The 16969-nt window shown below is 27.9% G+C and overlaps 1 protein-coding gene across 1 annotated transcript in view; it reads left to right on the top strand.

The window, feature by feature from the left end:
• The window catches only part of LOC107165217 (astakine-like), a 41921-nt gene that overhangs the window by 12147 nt on the left and 12805 nt on the right, over positions 1-16969 (top strand). The window contains exon 2 of the mRNA XM_015513362.2: positions 7211-7382. Coding sequence (XP_015368848.1) covers positions 7256-7382 — 127 coding nt within the window. The 5' untranslated portion in view covers positions 7211-7255. The remainder of the gene's footprint in view (positions 1-7210; positions 7383-16969) is intronic.

The raw sequence follows: 16969 nt of genomic DNA, 5'->3' as shown, positions 1-16969 counted from the left end.
TTGTTTTGTTTTTACTTATAATGTGTTTCACTACAATTGTTATGTGATATACATTTATTATGTTAATCTCCCCAGTGTACCCTCAAAATTTCGCTTTAGTGGGTGGTGAGAGAGTTATGTGCAAATAACTTGTTAAATAAGAGAGGTTCAGCTATAGGGTCATTCATCTGTTTTATATACTGGTTGCCGTGGGTTAGAGAATAGGTTTATAATATTTCAGATGATATCTAATTATTGCAACCTTCATATAAATTGCAATTTTAATTTATCATAGTAATATTTTGCATAAATCGTTCATAGAAATGTTTGTACATTTTCCTAATATTTGAGGGATACAGGTGGGGACTGTTGCATCTTAAACCCCCAGTTACACTATTGGTTTGTCTAAAATGAAGATAGTAATATGAAATATGGCTTATAAATTATAATATTATAATACATTATTATTGAAAATGCACGCAGGAAGCTTCTACAACTTATAGCCGTAACGACTAACAAATTATCATTTACTGACTTATTGCATAGTTTGATACCATCGAAATTTCCTATGATCCTAATTATTCCTGTCATAGTTCAAATTGTTTTAAAATTCATCGTACTTTAACTATTTCATACGTTCAAATAAACACTTAAATAAATGCTTCTATACTTATCCAGGTAAACAATATATTCAAATTATAGATATTCTGACGTTTTATATCATATTATAGTATAAAATAATGTATAATAAATGTTTCATATGGCTTTCGAACACTAATCGTCATAAATATTATGTCATTTAATTGTTAAAAAAAGAATATCAGTTGTTGACCCGTTACACGTCTTATTATAATGATAATTGATATTTTGAAAAGTTTGAATATGTTTATACATCAATAATCATTGAAATCACCTAATTGTTATAATTGTTATAAGTGTGTAATATTTTGTATCACATCAAAATGGTCGATAAGTGTTAGCTCACGTCATAATAATAATAACAACATGATCCCACGCAATGAGTATAGGATCGTCGTCGTGTTTTTCTCGATTATGATTTTATACCTACATGATATAAAATTAACACCGGAAACTATTATATTATAGAATATCATTGCACATACAGCGACGGGACACGTCACATTCTACGACGACCAATATTCAGGTCGTCGCTTATGACAGCAGTTTGACAATCAAATTTCGATTTGTTCATAGCCGGGTGTAAAAAAATAAATAAAAATGATACTGAGTATAATCTATATAGTATCGACTGGTGCTATTTCGTTGCGCTGTTATCGTCATTAAACTATTTTTTGGTTTTAAATTGCTGTAAATCGTTTAAAATATACTGAAAGTATACCTTAATATTATTATGTCCACGACGTTTCTTCGTTCAACGTGTATTTTATTTTATACTAAGCTATATTTTAATTTCACATATTATTATGTTTTAAAGCTGATATTATAATATGGTTAATACATTTATAATTTAATTAACATTCTGAAATAATTTCAAATATTTAATTATGACGGTCACACTGTGCAGTTATCATGCTATTATTTTTTTTCTTGTGATGTCCCTGTTAACTGGTCCAGGATTTGACGATTGCGGAAACCTCCACTTTTATAAGGTTAACAGTGACACATTGGTTACTTATCGACTTAAATTATAATATTATATAATAATTTTTTTTTTTTTATCTTGGAAGCTCGTCTGGAATGTGTACACTATTTAGTCTAAGCGGCAAGCGAGAATATGAATCGAAACAATGGCGATGTATAGGTACCGGTATTATTATAATAATTTATAGTTGTTCGTCTATCGTCACGTATATATTTAGTTTTTGCCAATTTTTTTACAGACAACGACGTAATATTATAAATTATAATATATTTATAAATTGTAATAAAATAAAACATTACATTTGTCTGCTGTATTTGTTGTTTACTATACGAACAACCTCTATGAATTATTATCGTTCAAAATGTAACTGTACACGTTTGACTTATGTTTTATTTGGTTCTCATTATGTGGGAAAATTTACATGTGATAGCTATCGGCATTTTCGTACAAGTATTATTACCATTGATCATAATATAAAATATAATTTTTTTTTGTAAGTACCTAGTCTTATTAAATTGAGGAAATATTGAGTGGTGGTAATATTCAGTGATCTTTATTTAGTATGATAACAAAATTTTAGGCGAATTGTCGTGCAAATCGAGTCTGGTAGATGGGTTTGCGGTCTAAAGATGGTTTCCACAAAAATATCACTTACAAACGATAGTTAATGTTTGACTTCATATAAATATACATTTTACCAACCTTTCTTAAATCTTCTTTGTTAAAAGTACATACGTTACTTATATCATAATATTATAATGTAATTCGATAACTTAACACTGTTTTATAATATTAATATCTCTCAGTTATTAATAGGAAAATAATTATTTATTTATAAATATATTTAGGCAAAAAACAACATTTTTAGCATATATTATTATCCAGAAAAGTATTTAAGAGTAAGAAAATAACGAATGATACCAAATATTACACTATACATTTGTAAATATTAACAATAAAATAACTAAAACATGTTTAAAGGTTAAAAATTTTGAACTGTTGAAATTAAAGCATCTTAATTTATTGTACGATTTTTTAAACATTATAATCGGTATTTCTTGAATTAATTTAGGTTCATAGTTTTGATACTTATAACTTTATGACATTAGGTAATAATTTATCACAATTCAATGATAGAGCTTATAAAATGTATTTTATTACGCATTATTTTAATAAACATATTATATTAAATGTATGACGATGAAATGTGATTCTAAATGAACGTTATAATAAATTTTTACGTGACAGATATAATTTGTAATCGTTTTGTTTTGTAATTTGAATCCTTATAAAGCAAAGCACACAACATTACGTAATAAATTCATAACTATTTGATTATGAAGAACTAAGCAATGCAAACCTTAATCGATTTTTTTTAATCAATAGTCGTGAGAAATAATTGTGAAGAAATATATTCAATATTCAAAATTGTGATATAGCCATACAGATGTACAGTGGATTCGCTAGGCATATTGTTATCATACCCCCTTATTTTTTAATACCTAATGCAGTTATTAAAAATTCTGATATTCTTTCTGAGTTTTTCAAATGAGAATTTTTCGTTACTAATATAAAATATTTAGTGGATAATTTTTCTGATCATTTTAGCATATCAGAACCAAAGTTATAATGGCTAGTTTTTTAGTTATTTTACTTTATGTACAACGGATAATAGATTCATAATAATGTGCTAAGAAGACTGTGGTATATGACGATTTGAAAATCTTAGCAATTAATATTAATGTATTAACATTATCAATTTGTAGAACTAGTCTAAGAGTAGTAAATAATAGTCCAATATTACATTTTTTTTTTTTTGTAAAACCATTTCTAAACACTTTTGTCCTTAGTATAAACATTTTAATAGATAAGTAACTATTTTTAAAAATGTTGAGCAAGATAGCTACATACAACAATATTTAAAATAATATTATTCACTAAATAATTTATAGTACCCTAGGTACCAAAGACCAAAGACTGTATCATCAATCAATCAGTAACGAATTCCAATAATTCAAAAAAAATTGTCTTTGAGTGAGTTTAAAATATCAAAAATAATAACTTGAATATATTTATTATTAAAACAAAAATAGGGGATAGCGTACCCAGTACTATACTCTGTATATTAAATTATATGACTAAAAAATGCTATTATTTTATAAAGTTGTGTATAAGAATAAAACAACATGGAAGAAGCCGATCACATTATCTGCAAAAACAAGTTTAACTGTTTTACTGTAATCCTGAAAAGATTGTGTCAAATGTCCAAAAAAAAATCCTTAGGTACGTTAACTTCTTAACTTTATATATATTATATACATAATAATCTAGAAATTGTGCTAACAGAACATAAATACATTGCATACTTTAAAATTACGTATAGTTGTGTAACGATAAAATATTTATCTATACACACATTATATCTAAAATCTAAGTATTTCACTAGCGTGCATAATATTACGATGAGATATAGTTAGGTTATAAAAAGTTCTATGATAACAATTATTAAACTTGGCACATTGTATCAGAGGAATATTATTAGGTCGCGTGCATGCCCGTGATTCGACAAATTTAAGATTTTTCAAATCCGGAATTCGAGCACGAAATATAGGTACTAGGTAATGATTATTAATTCTCACCTGTATCCTAACCTGACCCGGTCGATCTGAGAGAAGATTATAGTATAATATTGTTTTAATATTGCATTGTCTAATGATACGCATTTATGATATTTTACATTTTAAGCCTATTGTTCCACTAAGTTCTCTCGCATTGAGACTGAAATATATTATATATATTTTTTTTTTTTGATTCTTCTGTTGCGTCATCAAGAGTCAGAGACGTCTTCGTCACGGGACTATCGAATTTCGAAAACATCGCTTGGTATTATTACGCCGTTGCTATTTCATGACTGAAATAAATTGTGATAATTTCGATTTTATGTAATTTATCATACAAAAGAGACAACGTTATCGTGTTATAACTCATTTTTATATCCCATAGTCTTACCGTGAAATCAGTTCCGAATCTTCTAAACAAAGAATCTAAATTCTAAACGTTTGTAGACCGACAGTCGCCAACTTCTCACTGATGACTCTTATATTATGTATTTTATATAACGAACATGTTAGGTATAATATGTATATTAATGTATATTATTATTAGGGCCCGGGTTTCAATGCGAAGTTGAATTAATTTTGTGTGTTCAATGCATTCCAATTCAGCTACTTCAAAGGTGAAGTTTTTTTAGTGTATTTATTAAAGTCTATGGGTTATTTTATTAATTTTTAGGGTATAATATTATTAAAATAATAGATTGGACGAGCTTTCATTATTAATTAGAAATTAAAAATATTATTTTCATAATATTTGCTTTGATAATTTTTAGGCATTTTTATGAGAACAAAATGTTAATTCTTTTTTTTTAAATAATAATATTTCTATCTTTCAATAATTATAGGGTGTGTGGTGTTTTAATTCCTAACGAGACTTAAATAAATAATAACTTATATTATAGAAGTTACATTGCTATTTCATTTATTTCATTTATTTCATACTGTTTATTTATTGTACGTGGGCTTAAAGTTCCATATTTTGATTTTACATTACCTATTGTTAGTTTGGATCAGATAAAGAAGCGCTAACATTGCTGAAAGTAAACTGTCGTTTTCTTTTCATTTGCGCGATATTAAACAATTTGAAAAAAATTTGACAATAATTTTTTTTCATTAATATTATTACATTGGAAAGAAACTTATTATGTCTTTTCAGTAAATTATAGAGAATTTCCTGATAGTTTTAAAGGCATTTAAAATTTAAATCCGGGATCTGCTTATTATAAATTAAGGGGATGCTGACATTAAATATAACACCGTTGGCCTCTGTGTTGTTATCGGAATAATTTTGGTTTATTATCATAGTTTTTTTTGACTTGCGACTGTGCGCGCTGCAACAATTGTGATGACGTGTTTTTTTAGTTTACGGCACATAAAAAATATATTTAGGTATCTAGATATATACATTTTTGACGAGATTGCGATTTTTCACAAAGCGTTCATTTTGAGAGTGATAATGCGTATAAATAACGCTTGACGCCTATAGTAGGATAAATCTATAAGTAGAATAATCAGTAAAAAAAAATATATATATTATGCCAGTATGGGTACATTTTATGTGTAATGAATTTGTTTGTATTCGTAAAATCGTAGCGCTGATACGCACAATTTGAAATAAGCCACCAACGTCGAGCGATAAAAAACATGTCTGATTTGATTGGGTCGTATCTGCGTGTTACTGTGTTATGCGTAATATAAAGTTATATAATACGAAAAATTGATGTACGATTTTCGTTATTCACACGAAATTTAAAATCTAAAAATATTCTAAACTCAATGCCACAAGATCGATTATTGTTATCTTATTGTTGGTTAATACTCTAATAGATAGTTTTTTTCTCATCGATCACTTAAAATGTGAAAAATATTGTTTGGTTACTCATAAAAGAAACGGAACACGTCTTGTTCAGTGGTGTGATTAAGGGGTGGATGAGGGGGATAGATTCACCTCCCCAAAAAACTTTTATTTTATTGATAACATTTTATATTTGGTAGGGTAGATTACTATAACTATGGGTTTTGCAGATTTTGATATTCCTCCCCCCCCTCCGCCAAACAAAATTTTTAATAATGCCACTGGTTTTGATTGAATTGTGTAAAGATTATCCATTTATTTTGTAGTATATTATGATCAATTATGAATTATGAATTATGATACATAGCATTCGGAAATATAGAACATTTGCATGAACGTTACCTATGTCTAATGACGTATAATTTGTTTGGTAAACTTGCTACGAGTTACAATTGTACTCCCCGAATTGCAAAAGAAAATTGACTCAATGTTGATCTATTCTTGGTATGTTCGAGATAATAATTATGCAGTTTTGTTTCCAAATTGCTTCCAACTATATTGTTTATTCAATAGCTGCTCTGGTTATCGTTTTATTTACACGTAGTTATCATGTATGTTTAATGTTTATACGTCATTACGCAGTTGATGAATGCTAATTTTTGTTTTTAGTTTTTATAACCTTCATTTAACATGGCCTGCGGCCAGAGTGTTTATCCATAATATTTGAGTTCACGAACAATTGTTCTTTTATTTAAATATGTTTAAAAAACAAAATATTTAGAATGGTGTAATATTGACATTAAACATTGCCAAACATTAACGCAGTAATAATATATAACATAAATAGGTAATATATGATAAGCGGAAATACTAGAAGTATATAAATTAATTTTTAATTTTTTTTTTTTTTTTATTGGAATAAAAGGCTTCAACATCCCAGGTCATTAGCCTAAATTTCTGATTTATATTCACAGATTCATAGAGTATACGTAAACTATATAATATTAAATGTTTTTTGTTCGTTCAAGATTCTGATTAGATTTGTAGCAACTTTGGATCACTGTCCTTAACGTTTAATCGCGATGAACACGATCTTATTTTAATATATTATTAGATTATAATATGACAGATCAATTACGTAGAAATACAATGATGTCGTATGCTTAAAAATGCTGAATTTGTGATTTTCATTTTCAGATTTTTGATTTAGAATACTGATAAGTCAAAATTAATAGCGACAACATGGGAAAATTATCTTTGGTCGTAGTTACGATTTTGGTAGCTACTGTGGCCGCATATCCAAGCAAACCATCTTTCATCGGGTGTCAAAGCTCAGAAGACTGTGGCATGGACGAATGTTGCGTATTAGGTATGTATATATATTATATACTTCATACTAACGATGGATTAATACAATTTTAACAACAATACTAATTTTAATTAATAGTACAAGTATTACAGTAAACCCCAACAGCGTAGAATAATTGTGGGTATAACAGTTACTGCTGAATTTATCAACCTGAACACTTTATTTATTGTTTAAAGTAGAATTTTATTTAAAAATTAGCTAAAAGTTACAACTAACTTATCTGCAAAGCATACATTTATTTTAGAATTCTGTAATTTTCTACGCTGAATTATGCTTAAATAATAGATCTTTCAATCATACTTCGATGTCAACAAAAGATTTGTTTTTCTTGTTTGTGATAGTCTTCAAATAAATATATTAGAATATTATTTTGGTGACTTGTAAGAAACTATTTGTAAGGCGACATCGGGTTAGATGTATTAGAAATTAGAATAATATTACCGCTACAATATTGTTGCATAGTAAATATATAATATTGTAGGATAAACACAAGTAGTACAATATTGAATGTAGTAAGTCCCTTATTTATTTTAATTTGTAGGTTGTTTGAAAATTATTTGGTAACCAAACGTCGGTTGAAGAAAAATATATTTTGGTTGTTGATATAATTTAAACGAAAAAGCGCTAGACTTCGGAATACAGGATTTTTACAACAATATTAATTTCGTATATACACACAGTTTCCCGGATTATTTTTTAGAGCATTGCTACTATATTGTAGATTATATACCGACTGAATTACATGAAGTTTGAATTCCCATATTGACTTGACGGCTTTAATATAAATTGGGCGTGGGATATAGGATATTAAAATTTGCATTTATACACGGTTATAGATTTCATGGATTTCATGGATTTCATATTATTACCATAGTTTGACGAGTTGAATCATTGACGGTGATATTACATTATATTATGTTATTATTATACACAATAATTTGCCCGTGGCAGTATAATAGTATAGTATGCGATTAAAACAATTACATTTTTGCACCCATCAAAATAATTTCCATAATATACACTTGTGTATATTTAATGTAATTATATACGGTGTGTAATTAGAAGATGTGAGGTGTATTTAAAACAATTTCAGTGTACAATAAATTTTAATTTCCTCCAGATATATCATGTTATTTGATAATAGGTATCAGTACATTTATAGGTATTTATACGGTTTTATTACCTAGGTCCCTACCTACTTAATAATATTAATCATGTTTATTAGCCTAGAACTTAATTGATATAATACAGCTTATAAACGACGACTTTTTTAAACCATAATAATGATAATTATTTTTATGATACTAAAATTAATTGATAGTGACACATGTTATTAAAAATGGTCGTGTAATATAGTATAGGTACTATCTAGAACTTTTGAGTACACCACATTTAGCAGATTAAAATGTATGTACCGTTAACGAGTGGTCTCGACTGTTTCGAGTGTCAACCATGAGAGCCGTGGCAGGTAGTCAAATAATATTGTCTTGATCCTGTCACCTGATGTTTTATCATTTGAAATTGAAAGCCTACAGATATTAAATAAGATAATAATAGTTAATTATATTGTATTACACAGCTTAAAACGTACTGTTGACTAGCTATTTGACATTGGTTTTTATCATAAGACTGCTGCAGCTGCATAGCAGCAATAATAATATGATTACGAACATTGCGGAAATTGCATGGCTTATCAAAATTCCATAATAAAATATAACAATAACAACAGGTTATCGCGATTTCATTAAGTGTTATTATTGTTTCAATAATGGGTGTGAAAATTGCGTTTTGAAAAAATTGAATCAAAAAAATTAAAAAAAAACAATCCATAAAACGATGACACCAAGGACGCTCGGCGTCAATTGGATATACAAAGTACGTAGGTAAAAAGAAAAAAATCGGTTTGGCTAAAAAAAAAAAATCGTGTTTACAATTAATTGTGCAAGACGCAAGTCATTCGTGTACGACCGAGTAAGTTATAATAACAGTGTTAGTGCAGTACCGAATATCGCACAATATCGTGTGCACATACATATTATTATAATGACTGTATGAAATCGTCGAGCGTAAACCATCAATAGCTTCTTAAACGGTTTTTTTTTGAAAAATAAAAATACGATCGTGAGGATCGACGCCTTCGATATAACAATATAATACAGCGCCTACGCGAGGTGGGTCTTCATCTCCGAATGTCAAGGAGGTACTGTCGTATATAATATGTACTGCATGGTTACGTGATAAATGATAATACAAACCATCGTATTATTGTTACGTTGTCGTTAATTACGCCGCGGGACCACCAAACATTATTATTTTATGAACTTTTTTTCAGATTTAGTCGAAAATTCTCTATTTTTTCAATCATATTATATAATATCTAGTTAATAATATGACTATATTTTTATTCCGTAGAAGGACGTTTTATTTTGTTTTATTTTTTTTTCATCTCGTTTTCCTCTTACTCTGCAGCATGTACATTGTACAATACATAAAAATATTATTGACTTTTGATTTTCAAATAGTTCATAGTTTTGGGTTTCAATGAGAAGTGGATTCCCGTAGTGTCCGTCCTTCGTAAGCCATCGTTGCCGTGGTTACCATTGTTGATTTTATGAAAATATTAATTTACCATATTTTTGGCTTTGAGGTATATATTATATTATTGCTGCTGGTGTCGTTCTTTACATTATTTTTAATAATAAATTAATTAAATCATTGTTCTGCTATCACTCTATTATTTCATAATATATCGGATGCACTCTGTCATGACTTGTTAATTATTGGTTTTAATTCATATAAAATGTATAAAGAAACTGGAAGATATATCTCAAACTATTTATTTTATTTGCAAGAGAGAGGTTAACTTTTAATTAAAGAAATAAAAATAAATCGAATTGCCTGTCTACCCGATTTACATATAACAAAATAATAATTTCTGGAAACATCGACCTACATAAATGTAACAATAAACCAATTATTTATTAATGTATATTTTTACATTTTTCTATATTCATTTCTGTTTATTAAATTAAAAATAATATAGATACATTTTATAGGTACGCTTAAGTTGAATAGGTGTACACAATTGCTGTCTCTCAGTTACTAACCGTATTAGATAATATTATTTATTTATTTAACTAATTTAACAAATTCGTATGTTTGTTTTAGATTAAACTTTGAGAGTTAAGTTAGGTCAAGTGTTAACTTTTTAGTTTTATACCTTTTTCAAAACAATTATTTGAATTTAATACATTTCTTATTGAAAAATAATATTTTTCGAAAAATTTTGTCTGCTAATAGTATTAATAAAATAACTATTCATAAATTGTATTAACTATTGTTTATATGAGCTATGTGATTACAATTTATAGGCGATAAAGAACAAAAACAAAAACCGGTGACCGAGTGATGTTTCTTAACACAATATACTCGATCAAACTGCCTCGTTATTTGTATTAAAAAATACTTATTATATTCTAATATTATAATATGTCCCCCGGTGGAGAGCAAGACTGTTTGACAGCTAGACGCTGGTATAGGTACAAAAATATCTCACATTACCTATATAAAAATAATAATAATATTATGTCGTATAAAGAATTTCCGATTTTGTATACCGGTCCACTGTTGGCAGCGCAAAATTCCGCACTATATCGGAACCGGTTACTAAAGATGATATTATTATTATTATCATCATTATCATCATAATCACCATATTTGTCATATTAAAGCGGAAAAATGTTAACGGGCCCATATAATATTATACTGTACACTTGTACAGTGTAGAGGTACACGCGTGGTGTACTATGACTCTCATCCATCGGGGTCAACCGCGGTTTGACCTTAAATGGATCGGACGCGCACCCGCCACCGCCGCCCACAAAAACTGCGTTTGCGTATTTTCATGATCTCAGCAATCAGCGATGAGTGGGTATCATCGGTTGACTATTTTTGTCTTTTTTGAGCAGACATAATATGGTATTTAAATTTTTTCGCTACTTGTGTAGAGAAAAATTGCTGCAAATGTGCGTTTCGTTTCGATGAAAAAAGTCTGCTCAGCTGATAATATCCATCATCGCGTACGTATATTTCAATTCATTTTTTAGACGTTTGATTGAAAAATTAAAACCTTTAAAAGTCAATAAGTCATACACTGCTTTTAAATTTCTAAAGTGTAGTAAATAATACACTGTAATTAACATAAGTTTCTACTAAAATAACAATACAAAAAAGCATCTATTTTTTATGGATACCTATATACTGGTATGAGTAGCGAGATGACAAACGTTTTCAAAATTGAATGTGAGAGGGAGAATTTTCATAATTTAAAATCTAAGTGATGAAACCCTTCAGGTGTTGGTTTTATAATGATCATGTGTATTTATAATAACTTTACGTCACACAGAAAATATTGTGTTTTTTATTTTCACATATAGCTGTAACACTTATGTACGTTTATCGTTTATTCGTTAAACAAACGCCATGTGCTGACAGAAAAGAAGAAACTTGGTTGCAGCTTTATTCTACATTTTTGCTGTCTTATATACTCCTAAATAACACAATTATTTTCTCGTTTTGAATTCGAACGATTTTCAGATGAACAATTATGATTTAAAATAATAACCATCGGTTAATCTCATTTTCTTCAACAATTCCATAGTTTTCGCATATGACAGTCGAGTTTAATTTTCCAAATGAAGAAGTAAAATCTTTACTGTAACGAATATTGTATTACCAACGGTCTCTAAACATGAAATTGTATTTCAAAACTTTTTACACAGAGAGTAATTTATTTATCAGTAGTTGCCGGGTTTCATTCGACATTGTTATGATGATGAGGTGACACAGAAGACTTATCGCTTTCAAACTCGAAATAACAACTCTCGGATGGCTCGTCGTGTATCCAAAATGATGTCGAACTCTTCGGCAAAGTTTTTGTGTGCGAAATGGAATTCATTGATGTAATGTACTACTTAGTATTTTTGAACTGAAGTTTAAAAAAAATATCCGCTTATATTCGCATCTCCTGATAAGCCGCTGGCCGTAGTAAACATTACGCTTAGTTTTTAAAAAAAAAAAAACAAATATTCTTTTCCCCCTGATAAAGAATTTTGTATATTAGCTATTCTGAGTGGTATTTTGTTGTTAGACGCTCAATATTTTTTAAGTTTCATGCACTAATTAATTAAATTTTCTGCTGTACTCAATTATTTGATTTTTGGTATATAACGACACCAAAATTCCATGTTTAGCTCCTGTTTTATTAAATCCAACGTTTTTACTTAAATGAAACATGATTTAATTTACTAAAACACTTAATATAAATTATTTGCATACTTTATCGATAGAAAATAAAAAGTAGTGTGATTTTTAATGTCGCTTCTAGTATTAAAGGTGAAAATCTTTTTAGTTTTTTTTGTTTGCAACTAATATATCAGTTTTTTTCTTGCTCTTTTTTATTTCAACATTTGCTCGTAACATATTTGCATGACAACATTAGCCTAAAGTATAAAGTTAAGTTAATTTTAACTTTTTAACTTAACGTTTTTACTGATATCAACTTAATAAATAACGAGTGAGTTGTTTTCATTTGAATCCAAGTTATGTTAATTATGAATAATTAAATAATAAATATAATAAAGTTACTATTGATTATGCATATTATTGCATAAAGATTATTTTTTAGTATCTCAAAATTCAAACCATATTAATAGCAAATGATAGAAGTTATTATTAAGAATAACTTAACTTAAGTTGATAAATAAATTAATTGTAAGTTTTATATAAGTGAATATTTACTTAACTGAGTAAAAAAAATTAGGACAAATATTACGTAGCTTTAAGCTTTTTAAAATGTTTTCTTAAAACTTTTAAAAATGATTATTAACTAGCCTAGACTAGGAAATTACTGAGTTCAAGTAATTTTGTTCATAATTAGAGCCCGGAACTTGATAATCTAAAAATATTTGAAAAATACATAAAATTACCTAAAAATGTTAAAAATTACACAAAAAATGATATAAAAATATTGTAAATTTTACTGTAAAAATTGATAAATATTTTTTTGATATAAACATTATTAAAATAATTATATTATATTATTATTATTATTATTATTATTTTATTAGAAATAATGCTTCGACATCGCCGGTCATTAGCCTAGAGTAGGTTTACTATGTAAAAGAGATATAAGTAAAGTTAAAAAAGAAAAAAAGGTTAATTACAAATTTTTACAAATTTTTTGAGTCTTAAAAACGGAGCAGGATTTATATAATGTTAAAATTTATTTATAAGGTTAGTGTTGGTTAGAAATAATATAATTTTAGTGATATTTTTTTCATTAAGTGCTTCTCCCATATTCGGTGGTATTCCCAGGCGGTTTCTTATGTGGCGGTATTTTGTGCAATGTATTATGATGTGTTGGACAGTGAGGTCAGTGTATAAAATAATGTTTATTATAATATTCAATCTTGGATATTGTAGTAGTGTCGATTTGACAATATAATACAAAAACTACATCAATGAGGCAAATAAGCTGAGTCGTGCTGAGGTAGCAGAATTTAGAAAAAACATAAGAAGATCGTCTGAAGACCGTTATATTAACATCAGCAAAATGAGTTGGTTAATGTATGTTGGAAAAAAAGCATGATTTTTAAAAAATGTAACAACGTTTTTAATTATATTTATTGACTGATTTTGCACTAAGCTAGAATAATTTTATTTTTAGTGTTGATACTCATTAAGTGTGTATACGACAGAATAGAACTACACAAAAAAAAAAAAAATGATAATTATTAATGATTAAATTTATTCAATGATAAATGATTATACGCGTTTACTAAAATTATGATAAATACTAATTGGGTTTCCGGTTTGCAATTATCTGCGTATAATATCTAATTGGGTAATATAAAACCTATATATATAATTAAGATTGTGCAATCAAAAATATTTGAGATGTAGTATTTTATCTGGCCGAAAAAAATTCTGATAATTGTTTTGGGTAGGTAAAGTCACTTGTTGAAGTAATGTTGGCTTCTTCACTCAAGCAGTCAAGCTTTGTAATTTTTCTCTGTAGCTATGTTATAAATTATTGTATTTTCTTTCATACATATTTTAAATATTTGATTTTCTTAAAAAAATAAAAATGGTGATGTAATTTAAATACAACGAACACAATATCATAATAAATAATAATATTATATAGGAAGGTTGTCGAATTATATAAATTCTATAGTTAGAACTCACTGTAGTCTAATTGTATAGTTGCATACACTTATTCTTTTGAGAGACTTCAAATATTGTGGATGGCTTACGATTATATTTAAACGTTAAAATATTTTTCAATTAAATTGGCTTTGAGACCTCAGACACAGTGGCATGGGTGGGTTTCGCCATGGTGGATTCCTTGAGGTCTGTACATCAGCGTCAAACAATCTTTTATGCATGAAGGTATATTTTGATCGTTATAAGTTCGTTACAAAGCTAGTGGCAAACATCCAATAGTTTGATGCCGAGATAATTGTCATCATGTTACCTCATGTATAGGTGGACGATACGTAAGTGTGTGGTTGTCATTAGAATGATATAACATTATAATATTATTCGAATCAGTAGTTAAAAGATTGCACTTTGCTCATGCGGAAATCGAAATGGTGTATCATTGTTATTATTATTATTATTATAATTATATTGTTTTTAACATTAATCAACGCTGATAGCTAAAATCCGGCATTGTAATGATCGTCGGTGATTGGCGGGATAATAACTACAATATTATTTAGCATTATTCAATTATTGAAATAATAGAATAACAACGAAAGTATTGTATGGACATTGGACATTTAAATTTACGTGAATTCACTTTCACCGAATTGAAGGTTAAACAATAATAATTAAAATGTATAAATTAAAATATAAATATATACGAGGAGTGATTCCGATGAGCCATAGATGGTACACTACCGGAATTTCGTTGTACATCGTTGTGTAGTATCGGGACTAAATTTATTTAATACAATGTGTTGTACACTGTTTAATGTTTATTATTTAATCATGTTATATGTTCATACATATTGACGTAAAGTTTCTATATATTATGAACTCCTTTTAAGAGAAGTATTTTTTATACTTTTCCGAAAACAATTTTATCACATACTATAAAACAAAATATCTACCAATTTGCCTGAAACCTACATATAATCGGTATAGCATTTTATTCTTTGCTCAGAATCTAAAATTTATGTGATAACAGTTTGGATAATGTTGTAATGATTTTTAGCTTCGATAAATAGACAAAAAAAATTTTTACGAAATAATAGTAAGGTACCTAAGGGTACTAAATATTATCGGTTTGAAAATTAATATGCAATCTATTTTCCACGCGTAAGTATTATTTACTGTCAAATAGAACAAATAATCTTCATGGTCAATGTATATTAGTATAACCTAACCTAAGTATTTATAATTTAGTATTTAGTACATTTTACACAAATAAATTTACCCCAATCAACATAATTTAATGTGCTCATAATAAAGTTTTTCATGATTTGTTTAAAGCTATATGACATAGGTAATAATAATGAATTTCAGCTCGATTAAACATTGAGAATCTTGAGATCATAAAATTGTGTTCCAAAACTTTCCTAGTGTTTGAAATAAATCATAAACCGGTACTGTGCAAATGCAAAAATTCGCATTAAAACCATAACTTGTGGAATAAAATGTTTAATCGTTTTTAATATAATTAATCAAACTAATAATTCCAGAACATAATATGTTACATTATATTGTATAAAAGTGATTTTATGTTTTTCAATGACAGTAAAAAAAAAAAATTACGAATGTACTTTTTTTTACATAAGATTTACCATTTCGTTAAATTTGGAAAGTCAAGATATCATTTAGTATTTATCTATATGTATTTATTGCCTACATAATATAATTCTTAGTATTTCTATCAACATTTTAACATGGACATGGTACCAAATAACATATTTTAGCGCCAATAGCCTCAAGAAACTCTTCGCTTTGAAACTATACTGTTCAGCGTGTTTGCGATACCAATTATTATAATGTACGGATTATCGTTCATGGTTTCATCGTACTTTTGTCCAGCTCGTTTGACGGCGGAGGCGCGTGTTAAATTATTTAGATATAATGCGAGAGGCCTTGTGAAGCGAGTTGTCATCGTCAGTTTTCATACAATATTTATATTATAATATTATCGTCGCATAATATAATCATTTGAGTTACTCATCGCGCCACAACAATACACAATACTAATATATAACGTTACTGCCAAAAGAACGTTAGGTTAGGTATTATGATATCATATACAAATACACATATTATAGTAGCTCGTTATACGTGTGAGTGTAGGCCGGAAAATTAATGAGACGCGTAACTTACTCGAGAGAAATTCGCATAATAATATACTTATATACGAACGTATAGTCATAGTCTACACGCCTACGGGAAATTTTGTTTTTTATTTCGTTTTTCGGCACAACTATCGGGGACAACACCGCCGGACAATGGGTACATTCAGTTCGAGCCACTATATATTATAATAATATACATTTATT

This window comes from Diuraphis noxia, unplaced genomic scaffold, assembly GCF_037042655.1.
Source record: "Diuraphis noxia isolate RWA-SAM2 unplaced genomic scaffold, SU_Dnox_SAM2 contig0002, whole genome shotgun sequence".
Lineage (NCBI taxonomy): Eukaryota > Metazoa > Arthropoda > Insecta > Hemiptera > Aphididae > Diuraphis > Diuraphis noxia.
Note: the sequence above shows the minus strand (reverse complement) of the source record. Positions and strands in the feature narration are given on the sequence as shown.